At 50.8% G+C, this 26,827-nt stretch overlaps 2 protein-coding genes across 2 annotated transcripts in view; one reads left to right on the top strand and one right to left on the bottom strand.

Moving 5' to 3' along the window:
* The window catches only part of C12.1 (spliceosome-associated protein CWC15), a 385,811-nt gene that overhangs the window by 224,863 nt on the left and 134,121 nt on the right, over positions 1-26,827 (top strand). The window lies entirely within an intron of this gene.
* LOC144170808 (retinal guanylyl cyclase 1) overlaps positions 1-26,827 on the bottom strand; it is a 220,827-nt gene that overhangs the window by 127,840 nt on the left and 66,160 nt on the right. The window contains exons 3-4 of the mRNA XM_077700820.1: positions 25,940-26,113; positions 11,338-11,572 (exon numbers count right to left, since the gene is read on the bottom strand). Coding sequence (XP_077556946.1) covers positions 11,338-11,572; positions 25,940-26,113 — 409 coding nt within the window. The remainder of the gene's footprint in view (positions 1-11,337; positions 11,573-25,939; positions 26,114-26,827) is intronic.

The following is a 26,827-nucleotide window of genomic DNA, read 5'->3' as shown; positions in this document are numbered from 1 at the left end:
CAGCTGGCATTTTCGACATAGCGTCAAAAAGCTCCGCATGCGTAATTTCTGCGAAGTCCTCTACCACTATAAATGGAGGAGACGAGGTAGCTAGAGAAGACGAAAAACGAATTTGCAGACCCCTAGCAATCAACTCTAGAGTTTCGGAGATTTCACTGGAAGATAATACTATAGAGTCTGAATTTTCAGATTGGGAAACCACTTTCCTTGACCGAAGAAAACGAAAAAGGGCCCGCTTATTATTGGGTTCAGAAAGAATTGAGCAGCGGTGACAGTCATAGGCCTGTTTGGCATTAGAAACTGCTCGTTTGAACATCGCGGAATGATACTTATAATTGCTCCAGTTCAGCGGGCAATGATTATAGCAAAGCTTCTTCCAGGCTGCCTTCCTGCGCCTAAAGCAACGTGTACATTCTTCATTCCACCAGGGGCTAGGTGACACAGCTCCCCTAGATCGTACTTCAAATAACGAGGACTGTGCCGAAGTGGTTAGGGCAGTACAAAGACCCGTCACCCGTTCAGTTGTGTCTTCTGCGGACAGAGAAGATATGGCCTCCTTCAGAGAAATTTGGAATTTCTTATAATCTACAAAAGTGCAACTTCGCCGTACGAGAGAGCGAACAGGGCACTGAATATCAAACAATATTGGAATGTGGTCACTGCTTGTCCCGTTGTCAACAGTAGACCATGAATAAACTCTAACACCCCTAGAACAAATAGTTAAATCTAAAACCGATCGAGTAGGTCCCTGTATGTAGGTAGGAGAAGCCGAATTTATACATGCCAAATTGTTGTCCGTAATCCAATCTATCAAGCGAAGACCGCAGGAATCCGTTCGGTAACCCCAAGAAATATGGTGGGAATTAAAGTCTCCCGCAACAACAACGGGAGGTACAGCCGCAGCAAGAGCGAGATCTAGGGGTTCTGAATCGATAACCCCTAGTGGAAAGTAAACGTTCGCCACAGAGAAAGGAAGACAACCAGGAAGTCTGATCTCCAATACCAAAACTTCACAATCTGATCTTCGAAGCTGGAAGGATACTTTGGCCTTATGAGCGAATTTTGTTGAAACTAAAATCAAGAGGCCACCCCCTCGTGAAAGTCTGTCTAGTCTGAACGTGTGGTAATTACATAAGCTAAATCTTTGATTGCTATTGAGCCAGGTTTCCTGAAGCAAAATTAGATCTGGATTGAACTGGGAGCTTAGACAAAGCAAGTCCGCGAATCCGGCTGTAACAGATCTGCAGTTCCATTGGAGGACTTTAAGGGACCCTATGACTCGGAGAGACCCGCCGCTGCAACTGCAGCGTCTAATATGCTTTCTTTGATCACTGTTCGCGGTTTATTTTTCTTGTTCTTTGGTTTTGGTTGAGTGCCTAGGGACCCTCTTCTTTGTCATCGTCGTTGTCGTTCTGCTGGCTCACTCGCATGGCCAATCACTCTCGTGGCCATTCGTCACACTGAGATCATAAGAGCTTGACCGCACCATTTCTGGAGCGTTGTGATCGTGCGCAGGTGATTGTGAAGCTACTCTCTTCGCAATTTTTACGCTCTCGCGTGAAACAGCTCAAAATGGCGACGTCCAAGCGGTTCTTATTGCAAAGCCGTTTCGAGTGCGTTTACGGCTGCAACTGAAAGGACGCCGGCGAATATCCGCGACATAGCTGCATGCGCTCGTTGACCGCGCTCTTAAATCATTCCAGATGTCCGAAAAAGTTGAAAAAAGCTGCTGCAGAATTCCTTTGAGGCCTGAATGAATGACTCTCACCCTACACGGAATCTAAATGTTAGGCGTCCCTCCAGTGAATAGCTTGTGGCAAATGCACTTACAGAGTACTTTTCGAACGGCTTCCATTGAATCTATGAGAATCACGACAAGATGAGATTTCTCTGGCCCAAATTGTAGCATCACAGTAAAAGTGTGGGAAATTTGTGTCAGTTCAGCGAGGTTGACCGGGGTTTCTGAGTGGTGGTGCACTTGTGGCAGGTGTGAGAAAGAGGCGGGGCTCACAACCGTTGTGGATAGGACACTGACTGAAACATTCACGCCGACGTAAAAGGAACCCTAAGTAAGACTGGCTTAGAGATAGGCTCTGCACAGTGAAACCGGTCAAGAGACTTGCAATCAGTCATCAGTGTTTGGGTTCACGGACGGGTTCTAGCTGGTGGTGTTGCCAGTGAAGGGGTTTGCCTTCAGGAAGCCACCAAAGAGCATAGCGTCCCTTCACGAAAGCGTGCCTTCCACCACTGCATATTGAAACTCATATCGTGTTAAAGCCCGCCCACCCCCTCAATGCTTATGGATTGATGATATGTAGGCGAGCAGGATTGTTGACAGTGGTTGTTAAATCCCTGCAGCCTTAATGTCGGCAACGATTCATCACTTCGTTTCGAATTACAGCAAACCTCTAGCCGACAGTCTACTCGTGTACGAGTTCTGCTTAGAGCCGAGCGTGCACAGCACACTCCTCCCGTTCTCATTGACCACCTGTCTCTCTCTCTCTCTCTCTCTCTCTCTCTCTCTCTCTCTCTCTCTCTCTCTCTCTCTCTCTCTCTCTCTCTCTCTCTCTCTCTCTCTCTCTCTCTCTCTCTCTCTCTCTACGCTTTCGCCTTACGCTTTCGTATGGCTTTGATGTGCCTCCGATTTTGACCGATTGCAAGAGTTGACGACGACGGGGGATCTCGCTGCCTGTCTTTTGACTCGTTTCGCTGCCTTATTCCACTCCCTTCACCTGCAGGGTTCTGCTGCGGACGGCCAGTGCGGGCTACGGAACGCCTCGCACTATGGAGCGCTTCAAAGGCACGCGGTCGATGGGCCGTTTCGCTGTTACAGACGCAAACGCCAGCGTTGGCTTGTAAGAGCGAAGCTGTTTAGCAAGTCGTGATTTTTCGTGTCCGCATTTGAAAATACAAAGAAACTACCGAGCGCGAGGCCGTGAGACGGGCCTCGCCGCGAGCGCCCGGCAGTTAACAAACCTCCAGAAAAGGCTTAGCGCTCGTGAGCGCGCGTGCCTCGCGACGACCGCCCAGCGTCCCCTGAGCACGTTTGTCAAGCCAAGCATACTCATTTGGGAGATTGGCCGAGATTTACCAAAAAATAGCTCCAGCGTTCGCCGTTATCGTGGCAACACTTGCTCGGAACGAGGAAGACAGATCATAGCGTACGCCCCTCCAAGGTGATGTCTAATGACTATAACTTCCAAAAAAATTAAGGAAGCTAACACTCATACCAACAATGACGGAGTAAAGGTCATTGCGGCAGCAGCGAAGAAATAAACCAGCTGCAATCGTGGACCTAAACCCTCTTGACGGTCGTGAAGGTTGCGTACAGCTTCGATACCTTCAAGTCTCATGCGTAAGTGCGAGCTTCCTTCATTTTTTTCGCTCAGTGGGCCATTCTGTGCTTTAGCAGCATTACATCATTTCACCGTGGACTGCTTCCTGGCTGCCTACTCACGCAAGCGGCTGCCGTCGAGTGAGCTCTCGCAGAGGAGCGCTGAGCTGGGAACACTCCAACGTGAAGCACCGGCCGATCCGCATGCTCGCAGCGCCACAACGTGCTCTCCACCGATAAAACCCATCGTGCAAGCGCAGGAGAGGCCGCGGGGAACATTTACTGCGCGCGGCCTCCCCAGTTTTCGTCCTTCACAGGCCCGCTTTCCCCCTCCTCCCTCTCTCCCAACGCCCCCTCCACCCCCTCCACATACCCTCGCGTATTCTAACCTAAGTTACCCAGGGAAAGCGATTGCTTTTAGCAATCTAGGGGGCTTAGAGGAGAAAGAAGGGGGGCTGCGGGCGCGTGCTTCAGTGATAGTGAACGTGTTAGGTGTACCGGGGAGGCGTTGAAAGCGTAAACGCAGCCCTGCATTGGGCGACTTTCACCATTCAACGCTCTACCATCCGCTGACTAGCGGACTATGTATACACGAGACCGCACAAATCGCACCGTCATCCACATTTGGTCGATGCATAAATGTCGCACCCAACATAATATCCAGGATGTCGTGCTACTATTCGTGAGGTGCGCATGAAACGCCGCTTAGCACAGAATTGTTGCTTGCGCTACTTCCTTTCCTCTCTATGCCCGAGTGTCGGGCAAATCTACCGACAGCACTCGGTCGCGAGGATTGATCGCTCGCCCGACAAGGCACGACGCCCGTTCGGCTTCGCAGTTTCCCCCTTGCAGGCTCGAACGAAGGAACCTCTCCATGAACAACACCCGGCTGGAACTGCGCACGCCCCAGTGGGCGAGATTTTGTTGGCGTACTCCGGTCCCTTCGCAGTGCTCAACCGCTTAACAAACGTTCTCGCCGTACAGGTTAACCTTTTGCCGCCGCTGTTCCAGCCACACGCAAGTGGGAGCCGTTGCCCGCCTAAAGCCGGTACTACACGGTGCGGATTCCGCGTGCGAATTCACATATGCGGCGCCGCTTGTGCGGCGAAACGATCTGTTCTCATCGCTGTGGCAAATTGTCAAATGTTTGGAACAGTCGAACTTCTCCTGGGAACGCCGCTTGGCATTTGGCAATTTGTCGTAGCACTGAAAATAAAGAAAATAGATCGTTTTGCCGCATGAGCGGTGCCGCAGCTGCGAATTCACAGGCGAAATTCGGGCCGTGTAGAACCGGATTGAAGCTTTGCCACTTTCGTCAAGCCGAACCAAGGACCGGCCTTTTCCCCGCCCCCCGCCAGGATGTTACCACGGGGCAGAAGAAGTGAAAAGAGAGAAAAAACGGTATTTTGTACGATCTCCGGCCAATGTTACACTCTCCACCACATCTGCGGCCCGGCTCCTTCATTACAGATAATGCATGCCATTCTATCCGTTGCATTCGCCACAACACACACGCGTATTTTTCACTATATATAGTGTAATGGCGTTTCGCGTTCGGTTTCGTTATTGTAACGTCGGTGGCCTAAACACGAGTGAGCTTAAATAAGTGACAGCTGAGGGGTGATAAAAAACTATTCGCAATATACCTTTCTAGTCTCCTAGTGAAAGAAAATATTCGCCGCATCAAACAAATACGTAAGGATGAAAAAAATCCCGGCCCAGCTTTAATAACGTGAAACCGGGGAGGGGTGTAGCATGCAGTGTATTCTTGGCGCTTTGGCGTTTTTGCCAACGGAGATGAAAACGTTTGGGGATACAGGTATACAGCTTTGCTGTAAAAGTCTCTTGTCTTTGAGGCACGAAGCTCTATAGCGCGAGGCGTAAACGAGAGTCCCGGTGTTTTTTTAGCACGCGTTACGTTCCAGCGGAAGGCGCAAGCGAGTTTCCCCGCTGTTGTAGCACCGTGACTACATGAGACGACGATTACGACGACGACTACGACAGGAGACGCCAAAGCCCCAGCCCCTAAGGGGCTTCGCCCCTAAAAAAGGCTTGCTCGTGCATGTGTCTATTTCGAGCCATCCGATTCTGACCTTCTGCTGGTCAGTGTCCTGCGCACGGGGGAGAAGGAGGAGGAGGGCCGGCGCATCATGAGGCCATCGATCTGAATGTAGCGTGGTCAGCCGGGAAGAACGCCCGTGGTACCCTGAAATAGAGCTCCGATCGGAAAAGTCTGAAATCGTGCCGGCCCTGCAGCCTCGCCGCACACAGCTATAGGTATATACTAAAGAGTCGCTATAGGTGCGCACTCTCGCCCACACATGCCATCGGCGCGGTGCTTCGAGATTGTTGCTGGGCTGCGGTTTCACTGTAACCAGCAGGCCTGGACCAAAATATGGCGCACAATGTAGATTGTTTTCCGGTCACGGCGACAGGAAATTCTAGATGGAGGAGGCATGCAGCACGGTCAACATGAAAAAGCTCAGTCGGTGCAACGGCTCGCTAGAACCATGTACCGAATGCAGCCGCAACGCAAATGCAGCCGTCAGGCGTCCCCGCTCTCTGGCAGCGAACTTCAGCTAAAACCGCGTGGTTATGGCCAGCACGGCAAATAGAACAAAAGAAAGGTAAATGGCCTAAATATTTGGCATTTGGCACTGGAGATAAACGGAACCCAGGGCCCCAGAGCCGAGCAACCACACCCAACGCCACTGCGAATCCGTTGCTATATTTTTTACTTAAGGTGACTGAGTTGCTGCCTTCGACAAAGAGGCGTGTTTGCAAGGCATGTACTGCGCTATATCTTCAGAACTTTCATGAGCCTCAAAAGTATAGCAGCGTATTAGATATAAATAATGTGCAGACAAAGCCAGTCAAGTACGTCATTGAATGCATTGTTTCTGTGTTAAGGCATATATTCAATCTTGTACTAGTTTACTCAATTTGAGCACGCTAATTAGAGCCGTAGTAATTAGGAGAGCTGCGAAGTCCAATCCCACTAAGTATTATCTCCGCTTGTACATGCGAAGCCGGGTATGTGGCAGCCTGGTGTTCGTAGCACCATCATGCGCCATCCCATGAAATCTGCGATTGTATGCGGCGCTGCCCCCACAGATGGCATGCACGCAGCGTGGACTAGTATACAGATTAATCCTATCGAGACATGGGAGGCAGCCCTTACCAGCTCATCTCTCCAAGATCAGCTACGTCTGATCCAGAGAGCCAAGGTGGGAGCCGTTGCATCTGGAGCCCTGGACGTCGGGCCCCACCCATAAATTCCCTCTCAGCTTTTCACCCCTGTCCCCTTCCCCTTTCTTCTCACAATAAAAGTTCTACTACTACTACTACTACGCGGGTAGGTAAATTAGGCCTAACGTTACGCTCTAACGCCTCCAGCCGGTACCCGCAGCTTGACGTACAATGAGAGCGACGTTACTCGACCATTTGTTAGGCTCAACTTTAGGGCAACCTCGGGTTAGTGCTGAACACAGGTGTGGTGCCGAAAGCGTGGCCAACCCTCAGCTGCTAGTGGCTGTGGCTCAATGTTTGGCGGCTCGGGTCCATTTGACCGCATTTTATTTGCCCATGCGTCCGCACTGAAGCTTGTGAATGTTTCCACTTGTTCCATCCAAAGACGTGAAAAGTACCTCACGGCAGGTGATATGACGCGATTGACTAATTACGCGCTTCGCATCTCCTTATCAACCCTCGGAGGCATCTCTTCCGATGTGTTGCAGTTTTTTCACAAGTTTACTATATGCGTTGCTGTAGGCATTCCGTTTTCTGTCAGTTAAGTACCATTGGAAGCTGAATGCATCTTTGCGCGTATAATAAGCGCCTGCATTCTCTCCTGGTGGTAGTGCTCTCACTGGGGACCGTCAGCGAGCTTTCTCTCTGCCCATGGTTCCCTTCACGCGACACGCTCTCCAAGCACGATCACCTGCTTACACAGTACCAGCTGAGATAGCTAGTTGCCCGCATAGTGCTGAACGGGCACTCTGCTTTAGAAGCGAATGCTTTCTAGCGAATGCTTTCTTGCTTTGTACTGTGCACACGACGGCAGGCAACCGCAGCATGCATGCTTACGGTTCGTAGCTGCCTTGCGAGGGCGCTATGGGCTACGTGAAAAAAAAGGGATTCCAGCGCCGACACTAGCAAAGAGGGAAATCGCCGCGTACACCAGAACATGCCACAAAGGGGTTAGGGAAGGACAAGAATAAAAGAAGAGACGGGGTCAGTTGCATTGCGTAGGAGACCTCGGCTTGCAGCTCATGTGCGGTTCATCGATTTCAACTGCTATAATTGCCAGGCATGACCTCCTGTGCTCCATGAAGGGACAAACTTGAACAACTCCGCGGATGGAATGATGAAGGTGTTGTGTTATATGAGACGCCGGCGTTCGATGTGTACTGCCACGACAGATACTGGGCGGAAGCTGCGTCCGCTAAGCTGTATATCAAGTTGAGGTTTGGAAGTGCATATTATTGGCAATCAGAATAAACGAGGCTTTTTTTGTACGTCACCTTCAGCGCGGATCGAAGACTCCCTTCTTGCTACCGCAGACGCTTCGCGCATGCGGGCTGTGTCTCGACATGGTCTCAGAAGTGGGCGGTGGTCAACTATCTCGCTGAGGCCGGGTATACAGCAGCATTCCCAAGAAATGGAAAACAATCTCGCGACGGTGATCCCGGCCCTCCAGCTGCCGCCACCGCTGGACTTTGACAAAGCGTCAGACAGGCCGGCGTGGATCGACCACTTCGATGACTACCGCTTTTCAACAGTTTAAACGAACGCTCCAGAGAAGCCCGGGGGCGCTCTCAACTTTATGCAATGGGGAGCCAAGCCCGCCAAGTCTTTTCTAAGTTTGGCCTGACTGAAGAAGAAGCAAGAAATTATGATGTTGTCGAGCAGAAGTTCCACAGTCACGTCGTCAAAGAGCGCAACATTATTTACGAAAGTGCCTGATTTCACGGGCGCCAGCCACAGCCCGAAGAATCGGTGGACCAGTTCGCGACCGAACTTCACGTTGTTGCGGACCATTGCGATTTCGGAGACATGAAGAAACGACTCATCCGGGGCAAGTTCGTCGTCGGTCTTCGTGACGTGCAACTGTCCCATGCCCTGCAGATGGACACGCATCTGACACTGGCATCGGCGCTGGCCAAGGCTCGTCTCAAGGAAACCGTGCGACAGCAGCAGTGTCTCCGGCCGGAGGGTGCTCACTCCGGTAACCCGCCGGAACTTCAGGAACAGGGCACCAGTGTAGATGCCATGATGCACCCGAGACGACCGCAACTAAACCAGGGACGGTGCTTCTACTGCGACGGCAACGCCCACCCGAGATCGGCATGCCCGGCAAAATCTTCCAAGAGCCACAGCTGTGGCAACAAGAGGCATTTTGCCAAGGCCTGGCTCAAGAAGAGGGTGCCCTCGCAAAGAAAGGAAAGCGTCTGTGCTGTGGATTGTAGCCTAGGGGCTATTCCAGGAGTCCGGCTACAACCGGGCGCAATCCCACACGCTATAACCGTCCCGCGTAGAGCGCCCATTCGCCCCACGGGAAAGCTGAAGAAAGAGATCGAGACTCGTGCACAAGGGGATGATTAGAAAAGTACACGGCCCCACCGAGGGGTGCGCAGAAATCGTGCTGGTCACGAGGCAGTTGGGAGAACTAAGAGTGCGCGAAGACCTCACGAAGCTGAATAAGTGCGTTGTTCGTGAGCGCTTTACGGTGCCTACGGCAGACCAGGCTCTGTAGGCTCTCTGGCAGGCGCGAAATGGTTCTCGAAGCTTGACGCCTTCTCGGAGTTCCAACAAACTCGACTAAGCAAGGACTCCGAAGAGCTAGCTACGTTCTCGACTTCATTCGGAAGGTACTGTTTTACCAGACTTCCGCTCCGGAGTAATTTTAGAAAACAATGTCCAAATTCTATGTGGCTTGCTAGGTGTTGTCAACGTCATTGATGACGTTTTAGTGTTTGTCAAAACCAAAGTCCGGCATGATGAACGTTTAGCGCAGGTTCCAATGTGACCCTGAACAAAGAAAAATGCGTTTGGTGTTAATTAAGTGCGATTTCTTGAACATATTTTGAAGGGGGTGAAATTGAGCCTGATCCAGCTAAGATCAGCGCTATCAAGAATCTCAGCTTACTCGGCATGGCCGATCACTTGGGACGCTCTCTGCCTCATTTGGCACAAACCACGACCCTGATGCGTGCTTTTACGCAAGCATAGGGAATGAGGATGCGATCCAAAAAAGCGATAAACGAGTTGAAAGAACTAATTTGTTCTGCGAAGTGTACGGCCATGTACGACGCAATAGTTCCAACAGTTCTGTCAGCGGACGCATCCTCTTTCGGAATGGGCCCACGTAAAAAAAGGAGCGCTGTCACTGAAATGGGCCGCCGAAAGATTTGACGAGTACGTATGTACAAACGGGGCCTCAATGTCGTCTTTGAAACAAATCACAAGCCTTTAGTGCCTCTATCGGGCCAGATGGCCATTGACGACGTGCTGCCGCGAATTCAACGGTTCCGGCTGCGCCTTATGCGCTATCTGTTCAGTGTCCAGTAGGCTCCGGGTAAATCGCTTATCATAGCCGACACACTATCATGCTCCCGGGTGGCACGCAGCGATGGGGAAAAAACGTTGAGCGTATCAGACGTATAATCAAAGGCGTGTTTGATAGGTTTGGAAACGGGGGACAATTTTTTGGTCAGAGTGAACGATTGTCAAATGAAGGACCACATTTGTAAATGGTTGCACAGGCTGTGACAAACCGGTTGGCCAAGAAAACCCAATAATCCTTCGTTCCTGACACCATACTGGCAAGATCGAGCGTGCCTTAATGCCATTGATGGTTTCTTGTTGAAAGGAACGAGGTTTGTAATCCCGCAACCTCTAAGAGCGGAAGAGCTGCACAAACTGCATGATGGACATCAGGGCACCGGTCGATGTCGCAGTTTAACGAAAGGTTCGGTTCGGTAGCCAATATTCAGCACCGAACTGGCCCAGTTCGTGAACCAGTGTGCTGCTTGCGCACAACATGATCCGCGACGAGAGTAGCCGATGATAGCGACCGCGGCCCCTTCATTCCCTTGGGAGAGAGTTGGGGTGGACTTATGCGTGATCAAAGGTCAGGCCTACCTTGTCGCGGTGGATTACCTTTCACGCTACCCCGAGATTGCTATTCTTCCTTCCACAATATATGGCCCGGTAATGGAAAGACTGAAAAGTATATTCGCGATTTATGGTCCCGCTGAGTGCGTGGTGACCGATAACGGTCCTCAGTTTGTAGCTACTGACTTTGAACAGTTTGCTAATTCGTATGGGTTTCGCCATGTCACTGTGAGTCCGAGGTACCCGCAGGGAAACTGGGAAGTCGAACGAATGGTTCAGACGACTAAGCACCTCATTTTGAAGTCCAAAGACCCTTACCTCGCACTGTTGACTTATAGGGCAACGCCCGGAGTTCTTGGAGTGAGTCCTGCGGAAATACTTATGGGCAGGCGACTAAAGACATGAGTCCCAATGCTGCCTCGTCTTCGAAATAGGGGGGAAAGCAGCCCGAGAGTAGCAGTGGCCACTGACAAAGAGGTCAGAAGGCGGCATCGGCGTTATCACAACCAATTATAGCACGTTTCTGTGGGCTAGCTGATGCAGCGCTGTGCTTCGTCAACATCCTTCCGTTCTTGTCATTCTGGCCTGAGAGAAAGAGAGGATGGCCACAATGGATAGTCCGCAGGCCGATGCAGTAGAATGACGAAACCCACGCCACGGATGCAGAGCGCAAACGGCAAGGACACTTGAGTGTAACATCCCGGACTGGGTTGTGGTGCCCGCTCCAATCTCATTCGCGTCGGAAAGAGGCTTGCGTCTAACGTCGACATCACATGCTATTGCTTTTCCTGAGCCTTGCATGCGTGCGTAGGTATGCCTGGAGTTTCTCTGTAACATACCTGCTGCATGACGCTACACCCAGAGGCTCATAGGGTGGGATCACTCACTGTTGTCCCAGGCGGCTCCGCAGCTGAGCTCCCTGAGCACGCACTCTGGGTCCGGTTCGGGCCTGCGGCCCCCGGGCCAGTCGACCCGATGAATCCAGGCCCGCGACGACGGGCCGGAGGACACCTGGTAGGCACCCCAGGGACGCAGCGCGGCGCCCCGGAACTCGGTCTCGCGCACCGCCACGAAGGCCCGCGCGCCGGGGCTGTAGTCCAGCAGCACGGCCTTGCTGTGCACCTGCGCCGGAGAGGGCAGCAGTTTCCCGGCTTGATGACGTCTTCGGCAATGGACACGCTGGTACAAAGCCAATGCGTATCGCCGGCGACGACATACTGGGCACCTTGATAATCAGTTCAACGCACCACGGAAAGCTTGGTGACAGGAATAACGCTTAGGATAGACCTCCGCAATGGACAATGGCGCCGTGGGTCCCCGATCCGGAACTACACAGGACCTCGTTTCTTCCTTTTTGATCCCGTTAGGGCTTTTTTCTCTCTTCCTTGTTCATTTCACAGCAGCCTCCTAGGGGCAATTCAAGTGAAATAAAGACGTGAAACAACAACAGGGATAGGAAGCGAGCGTCTTGCTCAGGGAACAAGCTTGGCTGGGGGATGACTTAGTACAGATCAGGGGAAAGGAATGGAGTTAGGTTGGCCATATAACGCGACGAAACGACAACCACTAGACAACCAAAATAACCGAGTGGCCACCGAAAGACGGGTCTAAGAGGGGAAGGCCGTTAAGTAGGTTAAAGGACGGTTTCGGAGGTAAGGAGGAATGGACTCGGGCAGCGCAAGACAGGTCACTGGGAGAGGCCTTCGTCCTGCAGCCGACTGAGATAGGCTGACAGGGATGATGATCAGTAGCGGTCCCAGAGATTGGTTTTTGGGGGGGGGGGGGGGGGGAGCGATTTTTTTTTTGGAGGGGGGGGGGGGGACGAGGCGAATAAAGAATCGCTCTCGTCCTTGCGCCAATTCTGCTGAAGTGGTGATAACCATGGAGGCGTGTGCGCGAATGCGGTGCAATCCGCTGGGATTTAACTTCGCGCAAGTGGAATGCTTAAAAAAACTAAAAATAAGAAACTGAGGACCTCTTTGGGGGGGGTCGACCGCCCCCTTCGCCCCCCCCCCCCTTGGGACCGCCACTGATAATGATGATGATGAATCGAGATTGAGTTCTCGTACAGCTTCGACATGATCGGGTCATTTCTTTAAAGGGACACTGAAGTCAAAATACATGTTGCTCTAGATAGATACATAGGTTAGCTTACCAAAAAAGCGAATATACCTCTTTCGCGTAGCTTTTTTAAAAGTAAAGTAGATAATAGCGAGAACGTGAAGTCAGGTGCCGCTGCCACTGGCTATGCCGCCCCATAGATGCCGCCCAATTTGCGCCGGAAGCGGTTACGACGTCAGGCGTGGAAAACATCTTTTGTGGCTGCCGCTGGATGGAGCTACTCGTCCATGCGAGCTACGAGTGCGAGCTAAGAGTGCGAGCTACGCAGAAGCGGCTGGTTCGACGCCAACATTCCGGGGCCTCATAAGGACAATGGTTTTCTTCAAAAAAGCGTAAATGCTGATCACGGGTACCATTAAAGAACATTTTGCTTAGTGGCCCGGAGAGGCAAATGACGTGGGAGTTCTAAAAAGCCCGATTGATTTGATTGCTCTGCATGAGCGGTTGCAGTCGATGCTTGCATATCTTTTGATAGGCATGTGATTAGTGATTTCTCAGCAATTCAGGCGTCCTTCGGCTCCAAATCAACGATGAAATCGCTATGGGAAGGTCAGACTTCCGTTTGAAACTAACTTGCATGTTACCTTCATCCCTTTAAACTGGTAATTTCCTTCGGGAGCTTTTCTAATTGCCTCCTAAATTCGTCATGGCTTTTGAGATCACAAACTGAGAAGTTGAGTGCCGGGAGCACGTCATAAATCTCAGAGCGAATGTGACAATTTCTTTAGACCAGAAGTTCTTGTATTCCCGTTGTCTGGCTTGGTACATAACCACCCTCTTCCCAGCTTAAATGTACGTAAGAATCTACAATGTCAAGGCTTAAACAGCGAAGAACTCCCTGCGAGTACCCCACGAACTTGAAATTTTGACCGAGACGAACGCAATTATGGGCATCCTCTGTTTACTAGTGTTGAAGAGACCGCGTACCGGAAGGAATAAGCGGGAAAAGCGGGCGCCACATTGCGTTGCGGGCGGTCCACGGACTGGTAATCGAAAAAACACAAAATTTGATGCTGGCGTCAAATTTACTACCAATTCGACTAAGACTGGAAAAGCAGCCAATGAAAATTTCTTGAAACGCACTAGAACCACATTTTTTGTGCCGTTTATTAGCCGAATGCAAAAGAAATGAAAAGGTAGGCTTGATATGAGCCAGCCACTGTTCCTATTGAATCAGGGAAGCAACACACGTAAAGGGATATAACTAAGTACAAATAAATCTAAAAAAACATTGTTCAAAAACGCCTAGAAGCATGTGTACGCAAGGAATAGGCTGATACACATTTGCATAGTAACACAGGTTACATGTAGTGTTGTTCTAATGCTTAGTGCAAGTGACACCACTTGTAAAAGAGAAGTCAAAGAGCAGCCTTACCTACTTGCCACTCCAAGTGAGAATAGAGCAATGCCGGTTACTTTTGGCCAAAACGTATGGGCTTATCCTTACTTGCTGCTAGACTAGCTAGTGGCTTGGAATAGAATAACACGCGGTCGTTACTCTCAGTACTCTCGCACAGCACTGACTGCGGAGAGAAAGAGGGAGTAAACTTTATTCTGCAAAAAAAATTGGCCGCGTATCTGCTGCATTCGTTGCAAATGTCAACAAAAAACGATAGCCTTTGTCGAAATTTGCCAAGTAAATGCCTATGCTGTTTCCGCTCACCTATCAGGCTGTTCCTCCTCCGTCGCGCTCCTCCCAAGGTACACACTATAAAGGTTTGCTCAAGTCAATTTAAATTTACCGCGTTCCACTGCTACAGGCCGGGTTCCTCGATGCCAGCGCTGCAGTACGGCGAAGACGCGCGTGAATCGAGGCGCCCTACTTCAACGTTTATAGAACCACGTTGCCCTACTCCACGTGCGTTCCAAGCAGAACGTGGAACCTATCTAGTGGAACCTTTCGTTGCTGTTGCCGTGTGATTTCTCAGATGCCGGCAGGAGCGCGGGCAATAGCATGCGATGGTTTTCTGCACTAGATGTAGAATATCATTTGCTGTCGCAAAAACCAAGCATCCATGAATTTTTAATAAAGGAGCACAGCAAATGTCACTTATGTATGGATGTTCTGCCTTATGTCTGTTGCGTAATGTCTTGATCTTGTTCAACAATTTTGACAAGTATGATCATTGGCACCGGACATAGACGTTTAGATTTGGCTGTGAGTATATAAGACTATTCCGTATATTTTGTTTCGCTTTGGCCGGGTGGCTGAATCGAGTGACAGCCAGTCAGACAGACCGAAAGGCAAACAGACATACAGACAGACCAAAATTTCTGGGTTTATGTAGCCTAAAAAAACCTATCGTCTTTAAAAAAAGGGCACGTGGTCGGATTCCCCCTTGAAAGGGGTACTGACACAAAATTTTGAAGGCGAGATAACTTCGGAGATGGATTGGTGTAAATACACCTACATAATCTGCAAAATATCAGCGGCAAATACAGCCTAGAACATATTTAAAATCAATTTTAAAGTGTGCGAAACGCAACCGAGAAGAGAGCGGAGGACCTCGAGCAATCGACATTCCCTGGATATTTTGTAAATAAACAACATTCAAACACGTCACGAGTTTGCGTTGGCCGCTTCCGCGCTGCCGGCGTTTTTCGCCGGCTCGCCGCTTCAATCGGAGGTCGGAGCTTCTGCTCTTGAGCAACGAACGACCTGATCGTTGGTGGCTGAGGCGCTGTGATTCCGCCGGCTCATCGGGCAGCTGGCCGAAACTTAAGTTCTAAAGCGATTCCAGGCACTCTATTTTTATTGCTTTTCATTACATTGGATGCGAAAGCGCGCCGTTGACACGAATAGCGCACTGAGCGAGCCGCACGGTCACTGCGCAGGCGAGGGGGCGCAGGCCGGCGCAGGTAGCTCGAGCGATAGCTTGTTACTGCTGCACGAAATGGGACCCAAGTCACAAACATGGCAGCACATATGAGAAAGGAGTTAATGGTGTGATGGTGGGTGGCATTAAAAATCGTCATCTGCCCTGCTTACGGGAGCGGCACTCGAATATCCACCGCAGTGCTATGCCGAACACATCTGTAGGCGGTTGCATTAAAAATCGTCATCTGCACCGCTTGCGAGAGCGGCAATCGAATATCCGCCGCAGTGCTATGCCGAACACATTTGTAGTCGGACCTGTAGGCAGACCGGCCGGCTGCTCCTAGCGCGCGTCTTCCCACCCACTGTCTCGAGCGTCGCCCGCCGTTCTGTTGCCGCGGCAGCAATTTGCACTCGCAGCGCCTGCGTCACGTGCGGGGTCGCTTTTTAATAAAGCGGCTCACGAGATAAGTACGCGGGGGCATTGGCAGAAACTGCAGGCGACGCGGATTCGACGGTGCTAAGGCAGCTCTGGTCTGTGATATCCGTCCGACCGTCACGTGTTCAGCTTTATTTACACAAAATCTCGGGTATAGCGGCACCCGCTGAAATCTAAACTACGACTGGCAGCATTGAAAACGCCTTTAATTAAACAACCGTCGCACGCTTAAGGAAATGAGGTTTCCACACGTGCTAAGTAGATCATTACCCGCCACGGTGGCTCAGTGGCTAAGGCGTTGCGCTGCTGAGCACGAGGTCGCGGGTTCGATTCCCGGCCGCGGCGGCCGCTTTTCTGATGGAGGCGAAAAGCAAAAAAGCCCGTGTGTACGAGATTTCGGCGCACGTTAAAGATCCCCAGGTGGTCAAAATTAATCCGGAGCCCTCCACTACGGCGCGCCTCATCGCCTGCGTTGCGTCGGCGCGTTAAACCCCAGAATCAATCAATCAATAAGTAGATCATTAGCTACTTATCGCAACAAAAACAAGTTGCCAAATTTTTGTGTCAGTGCCCCTTTAAGGAACGCGTTAGAGCTTGCTGCTTCCTCCGCACGTTCCACCAGCCGGAGTTGAGTTTCGCTGCTGGAGCTGGCCAGGTCTTTCTCCCACTGCTCATAGGAAGGGTTGCAGGGTGGACGAACTTTTGGGATGTAGAGGGTGGGATTTATGGCGTGGAGGAAGGTAGGTGTGGCAATCCTGAGTTGATTATCCTTTTCCCTGGTGACTGATGGGTGGGCAGGAGGGCACAGTTGCCTACCCAACTTCTAGTGTTGTGGGGAAGGTTGCTAAGGGACGAGGTGCTTGCAGCCAGTCGTCTCGCGGTGTCGGGTAGGCTAACTCTCGGGCTGTCGTGTGGGACATGACATTGCCGCGAGGGTCGAGTGGCCAGGGTACCAAACCAGACGGATCTTGCATTGAGGGGGTTTCTGGAGGAAGATTCTTTCACCTTGTGTTGATATCCTTCCGCGTAGGTAGCTTCGGCATGCGTCTTGAGAATCGGAAATAATTGCGTCGGCTTATGTGTGGGCGATGGCAAGAGCGATGGCTGCTTCTTCTGCTTCGTTGGTGTTGATTCCAGTTAGTGTGACACTGGCGACGTGTTCGGTGATCTCTGTGAGCTCCTCCACCGTGTTATGTACTCCAAGTTAGGAGTCTGTCCGGGGCCGTGCTGCTGGGGAGATGAAGTGCTTGTTTATTTTACGACTAGGTGTGTCTGTCAAGTTTCTTTGCGTCGCTTCTGGAGAGGATCGCATACTGTATTATTTAACTGACGCGATAGATGATGAAGGCTTGGACAAGTCGTAGTGTGTATGCTTCCTTCCTCCGTCGAGTCTTCGGGGTGATTCGGCGGAGCATGGCAACAATTTGTACTGTTGGTGTGGGGTCGCGAAAAAGTAAAAAGTTGGAACGGCCTTCAAGAAGGCCGTTCCAACTCTATATTAACCAGTATCTTTTTGCGCGGGGAAGGCGTGATCGTTGCTCCGTCAAGTGTAATTTGGATGCCTGGATCCTGTTGTTTTCTACTTCGGCGTTTCCCGACAAGAGCTTCAGTTTTTTTTTTTTTGTGTGTGTGGAGAATTAATTGCGTAAGCTTGTATGTATGATGTCAGCAGCCTGCTAAAGACGATATTGCATTTCCCCTACCGACCCTTTGCCCGTCCATAACGTTACGTCATCGGCATGCAGGCCATGGTGAACGTCAGGGATGGCCTCAAAGAGTTTCGAAAGAACTATGAGGGTGGTGTTAAATAGCATGCTAAATTTACAGCGCAATAAAGACACACAAGTACAAGTAAGGGACATACGCAGTGCTGACTTCCAACTGATACTTTATTGACACGGGAAAAACATTTATACATGCAAGATACAGTGACACTACAGCATAAAAGTAGATAAACAAGATAAACAAGTCAGCGCTCCGTATGTCCCTTACTTGTACTTGTGTGTGTCTATATTGCGCTGTAAATTTAGCATGTTGAACGAACTAGCCCAGACGTCAACCTTACTAAGTAAATAGCAGTGACGAAAGAACTGCGCCCTGTGACGTGCCTCGGCCCCCAACGCGGATAGGAGAGACTGCCCACCACGGGTTCGAGCAAACCAACCCGTATGGCAGGGACGTCTCTCGCGGGGCGTACGCCAGTCACTCCAAAGGGGAGCGGCCTTTCATATTACAGGGGTCTATTACGTGCACAATCACGATTGGCGGTGAGATGTTTTCATTGGTTTCGATTCTTGTAATATATGCACGTATACTATTTATTGCGTTTCTTAGCGACTATATCAAGCCTTCAACACCGTAATCATGTCATAATTGTTCGGGTTGAGTCAATTCGTCTTAATAACGATGGTTACGATAGAAAGTTTGTCGTAACCATCGTAACGATGGTTACGACAAAAGCCGCCTTCGAGTACTGTGGACAACGTTGTCTGAGGCTGGATCGCGGTGGCGTAGCACAAACCTTCTCATTGCATTTGCATGTGAATCAACAACGCACGCAGCGTATATGTACCTTCTTCCACGCAGCCATAACGAAAGCCAATTTGTGACGAAGGGAATGTATACGCCATACAGCAAAATATCCACACTATCTTTGTGAGCCTTCCAAACATCCGCAAAGCTACTAATAATACAGTTGAGACGGTGCAGGAAAATAATGCGTTGGGCATACACGCACACAAAAAAAAATATTCATCTGATACAAGTGAACAACGATGAAATAAATAGAAAGCCGCTTTATTTCGTGCTGTGCTATACGCGTGTAGGGGCCCGCTGCTTGGTACGTAGCATTAGACTGTTGAATACTTATCGAGGAGGTCTGAGCGCTGAACCTCGCGAATAAGCTAGAAAGATGAGTTGCACACGATCTTCTGACCGATGCTTTGAAGAAAGCTGTTCTCTCTCTCCTCGTGTGTTGCAAACTTGGGGGGATACAGCTTGAGATTATTCATATGTGTCGGAAGCTGGCAAAAATAACTGAATTACTACAAACACGCCTTTTAATGCACTAAACCATCAAAGTGGGCGACTTCTAGCACAGGCACTGCTGCCCCTCACAAGCGGAATGTAGTAGACGACAGCGGCGCGAGTCCCTAGATGAGTATTCCCAAACAGCTCTTTATTGTTTTCCAACCCTTTCTATGAAATGAAGAAAATCACTCCTATTGTCTTGTCCTGGACTGAGGACCCGGCCCACAATTTCACAGTTAAATAAGGTTTTCTCCTCTTCCTCCTCCTCCTCCTCCTCTTGAGTGTAGTTTTCCTATAACGCGTCTGTGGGAAATGTACCGAAATATCCCTCCAGGTCTGAACAAACATGATGTTACTGCATCTTTATGTAGACCTGACTCCTTTTGCTCAATGAATCTCCGTACTGGTTAGAAGCTTGGTATAAAACCAACACGCACGCCTAGACACACAGTGGGTTATTTCTAACTCAACCTACAGTTTTAGGGGCGAAGCTCCTTAAGTCATGGGTCTGTCCATCCCTTGTGTCTCGTGGTACGTGACCGCCGCATGCTTTCGGAGATGACGCAAAGTGGGCCGCGTTGCATGCGCAAGAACCGGCTGCAACCGGCAGCGCAAACTCGGCACCGGGAGCGCGAGCTTGTCTGTGTTCGCCAACGGAGGCGCGAGCGCACGTGCACTGCGAGGGGGAGATCACGCAAGAGACCACGCCACGAACGCAGGCAGTCGTTCTCGGAGATCGAACGAGACGCAAGGACCTTTGCTCGTTTCCTCTCGTCTTGTTCGGGCACAAGTTCGCCCTAAATAAAAGTTCTTTCTTTACCGTTGTGTCCCATCCTACGTGACAAATTGTGGTGGAGGTGCGGGGTAGTCCTCGATGGCGCGGGGTCTTTCACCAGGTCTGAGCCTGGGAGCATTGACTCCGAAAATAAAAGTTGATTTGTACAATGTACGCACACAGTCTTACGTCTTTCTTAATGATGTAATGGGCGAACTTTCACGGGAGAGTTACGGTTACCGATGATCTCCCCCTCTCGAGCTTCGCCCCACTTATCATCATTCATTCCGTGGATATGGCGTGATTTTTTTGAAGCGCATAGTGCATGTCAGCATACTTTCGTGCCATAACAACGTAAAGTGATTGGATACAGTACTTTCGAGCGTTCGGCAAGGTTGCAAAAACTGTTTTACCTTACGTGCGATTACCGGGAATCGTAATGCCTTCTGCCAGAGCCGACAGCCCCGAAGGCTTGGAATTTGTTTTGGGCTTGTATTTTCGCTGTTGTCGGTGACTAGCAGCTGGCTGTTCCCAAGACCGCCTTCGCAAGGAATGGGGCGACGCCGGCAATGTCTGTTCCGCAGCGGTATCCAAAACTGCATTTTTACTCATGTCTTGAGCTAGTGTATGCGATTTTAAGCCTGTTATTATGACAAAAATTTGCGCACACGCAAAATGTGGTGCAAACAAGCATCAAAAGTCAACCGAGCGAAAAGAAACAGCAGAAAGAGCGAGCCCGAGTGAAGCAGACGACAAATGCGAGAAACCCTAAGCCCTCATTCACACAGCCGTCACCTTCTCCGTCACGGCACCGTCACGTCAAGAAACCGCGACGGAGACGTAAACGTGGAGCGTTCGTAGTGGAGCTATCCGTCAGATTACAAGGTCGTCTGCCTAGTGATCAGTTTAGCCTAGAATTGAGTGTTTTTAATCTGAAAAGTAAAGAAAATGGTTTGTGCTCACTGTTCGCTAAATTTAGCCGAGAAAATTTGTTTTCTGATTAGCTGGTTTAGCGCGGGGCATGGTCGAAATCGGTCGAGAAATCAGCCGAAAAACGGCGCCCATGACGGAAGACGGTGACGTGACGGTGTGAAAAACGGCTGTGGGAATGAGGGCTAAGCCGACGTCACGGAGGCGTGCTTCGCAGCGCTGCCCGTGGTCGCGCTCACCGCCAATGAAAAAAAGGTAAGGCAGTTCCATTCAACGTGAAGTCTGTCAAGTGCAAAGCATTGATTCGCCAGAGGGCCTGCATGTGGTGCTGGATTGAGTTTTCATTAGTCTGGGGTAACTGATCCGGTAATTCCCGATTTTTTCCTCATTTTATACTAGTGTGTACTTATTTGCGGTACAGCACTCGCGGCCTCCGTGGCAACGGCGCAGCGCAAAGCCCACCCGCAATGCTTTGCTAATAAGGAATGTGTACCTGCGTGGCGCAATGGAATTGACATCGGCTTCGCAGCGAGGGAGCCAAGTTCGATCCCGACCAGGCGAAGCGGTGGCCTTTTCGAAGCCGCGTATTTCCTTGCTTCACTGCAAATGTCGCCGAAAGACGATAATCGTCTGCCGTTTCTGGCAAGTAATCTGATGTCTGCCCTTTGCTAGCTCTTCCGCTCCCTGTCCTACTCATCTGATAATGAATTTAACGCAGGTTTGTTCCATGTAATTCAATTTTCCCGCCTTTGCAGTGCTCGCACGCCTTCTCGTGGAACAGCTCGCATCCTGTTCTGTCTTTTGTTTCTTATTCTGCCTGGAACAGCACCAGCGGAAGTTCTGCTTTTTGTGCTTGCTTTCATCTCACACGTGCTGGAGCCTTTCTGCGCCATTTTAAACGCGTCGTTTTTTTTTTATTCTTCCACCACTGTTTTTTTTTTTCGCTTGAAATCGGAAAAAAAAAACACAACCAAACGCGCATTGCTAACTAAATGATCGCGGGGACTGCCGGTTAAGTACGTATATTTTGCATCAAATTCACCGGAGTTTTTTTTTTTTTTTTTTTTTTTTTGGCGCTGCTAAATAATGGGACATGTATGGCCAGTGCCAGCAGTTCAAGGAGTTTCGAACGGTTATGACTATATAAACCTCTTCAAGTATCTTCTTAACTTTTGGCCGTTAGGCTGAATCGAGGGACAAGCGGGTATCTTTGCGGAGCTTCTGTTTGTATGTGTGACGCCGCGTTACTCTGGGTGCGTGACGCCGCGCGACTGCGGTGACTACATACCGTGACCACGGACGAGCTACGATAACCACCTGGGCCCCTAAAGGGCTCCGCACCTAAAACAGCACTGCACTGTGCACCTGCCCAGCCTGGCATCGGGCGGTAGTTAGCGTCTGCCTGAGTATGCCGACGCGACGCTCGCTGAAATGAGAGGAGGGGGGGGGGGGGGGGGGGGGGGGGGGGGGGGGCTCACGGCGGCCGCTATACGCCTCGAGCTTTGCGATCGCTGCGCCGCCTGCCGCAGCTTCTCCGCGGTGTTGACGGGATTTGCGCTGCGTGACTGATAGGGGCTCGTGCCGTGTTTTGGTTCTGTTTCGCTTCTTTTCGCCTTTCCGCGCCCCAAAAAAACTTGTTACGGTGACGTCTATAGGCAAAGGGTACGTTTAGGTCATTTAAAAAGTAGCTGCGTCTTCGTAGAGTACGCGATCGCCTGCAAGAGCTACCCGGGACGCGGTTCTTCGCGCTTCGTCGCCGCTCTTCCGGGCGTCGGCGACGGCAGCAACGTATCACCCCTGTCACCTCCAAAACATCAGGCACAAATGAATTCTACTGTCGCCTCGTTTAGAGCTGATACTGGCACAATGAGAGGTTGGCTTTATTTTGCTGCGTGGACAACGAATGCGGCTTCGTTTGGAATATATACATCGCAGAAAAATATGTATCGGGGATGTGATTACCCAATCCAAGACAATAACTTATGCCTCTTATAAGATATAAACCCTGCGAAAATGTTAAGTATATTCCAAGCCTGTGCGTCGTTAAATATGTGCCCACACACGCCATATAGCAAGAACCAAGGCAAGTTAATGAAAGCACGGAAAAATAAATGCTGTGCAAGTGCGGAATTAAGAAACGTAATAGCTCTAACAGAAATGAAAAAAAAAAAACACAGTGCAGCTTCTGACATGCTAAAGACGTTCGTCGAAACTTAAGCCAGGTAGGGTTCAGACCAACTATACGCGAAATGCACCGCTATTTCGTGAGACATCGGCGGGGGGGAGGGGAGGGGGACGCTGTGTACAAATGAGGAGCGGAATCAAGCAATGAACGTTTTAGTAATCACACACAAATCTCGCGTTCACTTTCCTTTTGTTTTTCTACTTCAACAAACAGCTTATCGTACGGCGGACGCATCTTTGGAAGTATACAGGGCAGGCTGTTCAACAAGCGATGAAAGGTGTCGTTGGAAGAGTGCACATGTGGTATGTGAGGTCCTCTGATTTCAGTTTCTGCTTTATTCTGCAGGCTCCCTGTGCCATATGACGATATTTCGAAGAAGGATTAGTCGCGGGCGCGGATTATATTCTAAGCCCGTCTCCGCGCTGCTCGCAGAAGATATATGTAGCAGATGAATGTTTCCGGGCGCTCACCTCACGACAAGACGGCTCTGTCGTGTGCTGATCCCCGAGTATAATTATGCATTGTCCATCGTACTTTTGTTGAATATTCCGAAATTACCGCAGACTGGCTTGTAAATGGTGGTGATCAATATCTGAGGTATTTATTAGCAAACGTAACTGGCGTGCTGTCAGGTATGAGTGCTCCGCTGATTGCGAACAAAACCGATTTAAATTGTAGTGTATAGCCGTATCATGAACATCTGAGGACCCGTTGGTTACGGAGACACTGCTAGTAAATTCAGGTCAGCGTAACTACAATCGACTCCATCATACGCCCGTTCCGCGACGCTGGCCTGTGAAACACACCTGGCGCTTATACAGATCGAATATACCACACTAAGGTCGCGCCAGAAACATTTATACTCTCGTAAACACACCCGATTTGCGAACAGAGTGACTGCTCCACATAAACACTGATTTCAAACGCCCGCAAACGGTAAATCTCAGGCGTGAACGTGCCGCAAAAGCAGCGGCGGCACTGGGGAGCCGGACGCGGACTCCCGCGCCTGCTTTCGAAACGGGTCGCTAGGGGGATTTCAGTGGCGCCCCTACAGGCCGCGCTCGAGGCGTATACATTGCAAGCCTCAGGGCTCACCCGGGCGCTGTCGGCTCTCGTTCGCTGACCTTAACGGTGCAAGCCGTCACAGCACGGACGCGGTACAAGCCAAAAAAGGTGGAGAGTGCCCGGAGACTCACCGGGCATCATAGACAATGAACTAACGCAATCTAGGTATGCGAAAATGAACACGGCGGGTGCCGTGACCCTACGCATGTAGGTAACAATGGCCAATTCAGAGAAGCCCAAGAGTGGCCAAATGCATGACGTTGGCGTACCCAGTGCTCTGCGATCCTTCGCCCGCGTCCCCGAGGGCCCCCGCAGGGAGAGGACGCTCTCGGCCCATTAAGGAGCGGGCGTCGTCGGCGCCACCACGCCCCGTGCGAAAGGTTGCGCCCCCGCAATGTTCGTCTGCTTGTCCGAGCGGGTCTTTTCAATTAGACGGCAAGTTGGATTTGTTAATGCGAAAGCACTGAATGTCCAATTGAGCAAGGAAACCGGCGTCCTGTTCCTGTAGCATCCAAGTCCCTAAAACGACCGACGGCGCAGGGACAATACAGGAGAGGAATGGAGCCGGAAAAAAAATTGAATAAGTTTGGGCCTGGATGGGAACCGGGCCCATGCCTTGGGAATTCCAGGCAGGCACCCACGCAGCTCGCCAGTTCGACTTTTCTTTTTCGCCTAATACTAGACAGATTTAGTTAAACTCACCACTACACATACCGATTAATACACAAAGCAAAAGTGGACGGACATTGAAGAGGCACATGAAGCTAACATTTAGTGTTCTTTAAAGCTCGGGCAAGCAGACACACGTCCAACCACTCCGCTGGGCCACTTTGCGCCGCACGAACGCCCTGCACCAACTCGACCTTTTTCCCGAAAACGAGCCGAAATCATCGAAGGGGGGCCGCATGGCGGTCCCTCGTGCGGCATTTCCGTAAGCCATGCAGCCCCAGCACAACGAAATATCACCGGGAGCCCCACGAACATCTCGAAAAGGCAAGAACGGAAAATTGAGCGGAGTAATGACCCCGCCTCTATTAACAATCTGTTGCCAAACATCCCCGAAAACCACCGCATGGCGGAACTACAGACAAAACAATGATCAACGGGCTTTGGTCGACAGCTACCCGACTAAGCAATAGGCATCTCTTTTCTTGCGCAACCATGTTCTCACTGGAAATGTTGACGAATGAAGCACGAAGAAAAACGTTTTCGCATTAGGGGAACACACCTACGCATGACGCGCTCTGAAACAATGCTGTTATATAGAGGAGGTCTGGCGATAAATAGGCACCTGTAATACGCGGATGGCTTGGTGGGCTAGCTGCGGGGGGGTCATGAAGGGGTTAACAGCGCACGAAGACGACGACACACAATGAAGAGAAGTCAGAAGAAGAGAAGACAAAACAGCTTGTCTTCCTTGTGTGTCGTCGTCTTCGTGCGCTGCTGACCCCTCCATGACCTGGAATACACTTTCAAAGCACTCGTCGTTGCCTTCTTTGGTATACTAAACGGATATTCTAATAAAGAAAACCACTCAGTGAGAAAGTTAGCAGTGCCCACAGCCTCCTTGAGAAAGCTCCATAGCGGCGTCACGCTTCAGTGGTCCCCGAGCCCCATCGGGAGTGCTCGAACCCAGGTTATGCTACAGCGACGCGGCGGGCTACCCCGGCCAACTTGCGGCAGCGGCAGCGGAGGTAATACAATATCACCCTTCGCAATTCCTACGGCCAACCCAGAAACAGGGAACTTGCAATTACGGGCACGTAGGCTTTCGGAGTCCGTGGCCGCCCTGCTATGCAGCTATGCTCGTGGTACGGTCGCCCCCGCAGCCGCTAAGATCAATAGAAGCCCGATCTCAAGACGCCATCGCACTCAGCCATCCCGGAGAACGAGATGGCACAGGAAGCTGCCGCCAGGCTCATTTCGAATGCTACAACGGGGGCCGCCGCATTTCTGCGACCCCTTGACGGGCAAAACGGAGCTGCTTGGAGGCGGCGTAACACGTAGTCTGCTCAATCTCGCCAATGCGTTTGTCTCCAAAATGTATTGCGCTCTATATACGCTGACCCTCCTTGGTCAAGATTATGTTGCGGCCCGCCAGGCGAGCGCGCTTGACACGAATCACTCACCTGCCCGCGGGCTCCCGCCAGGCTCGACGACATGGGCAGGCTGGGGAAGCTGCCGTTCAAGAAGAAGGCCCCGCCGCCGCTGGGCGACGGCCTCGTCGCCGTCGACGAGCGCCACAGCGCAGTGACGAGCAGCGACGCGGCGTTGAAGTAACGGAAGGCCGCGTACACTTCGCTCTGGAAAGAGACGAGTGTGCGTGCTGCCGCGTGAAATGATGAAGCGCTGGCACCTTTATTCTGTTTTGCACACAACCACTCCACCTACACACCGCTCCTTCCGAACCACTAGCAACGAAAATTCTCTCTGTACTTCTATGGAGAGCAGAAATTTGTCTATTCCCACACCTTTCTTCCTCGTATATAGTGGTGACCCGTCTTGGGACTCGTGCAGAGGAACAAGTCTCTTGTGGCCCCGTTCCACAAGTGGGGGTCATTTTTTTCAAAGTTTTTCTCGTGTTGGGGGGCCTGCATGCCCCCGATTCGCGACTCCAGCACTCCTCATGAGAAGTGCTGAAGTCGCCACCTTTGCAGAGCGCACGGTCGCCCTCATGTCACCAATTCGATCCTGCCATGTCTGAGCCAAAAAACCTTGGTTATACCTCATGCGCGATGTCAAGGGGCAACTGTTCGCCGCCCTCGCACGAAACCCATGCAGGTACCGCGCAAGATTTTATCAGAAAACTGACGCCTATCGAGTGGTTTATGCACGAGAGTAACCGCCAATACGAGAGAATGACGAGAGATATATAAAGAAAAAAAATACTAATAAGAGAGGACACTCTCATAGAACCCTGCGGCCGAATTGACTGTAGCGCACCCAGAGGCTAGACAAAGAACTAACTGCTAACTTTCGGTATTGTGGACACCGATTTGAGCGGGTAGTTTGATTGA

Source organism: Haemaphysalis longicornis, unplaced genomic scaffold, assembly GCF_048455015.1.
Source record: "Haemaphysalis longicornis isolate Haplotype H1 unplaced genomic scaffold, Haemaphysalis longicornis Haplotype H1 scaffold_2, whole genome shotgun sequence".
Lineage (NCBI taxonomy): Eukaryota > Metazoa > Arthropoda > Arachnida > Ixodida > Ixodidae > Haemaphysalis > Haemaphysalis longicornis.
The sequence above is the reverse complement of the archived record's forward strand: the minus strand, read 5'-3'. Positions and strand labels throughout refer to the sequence as shown.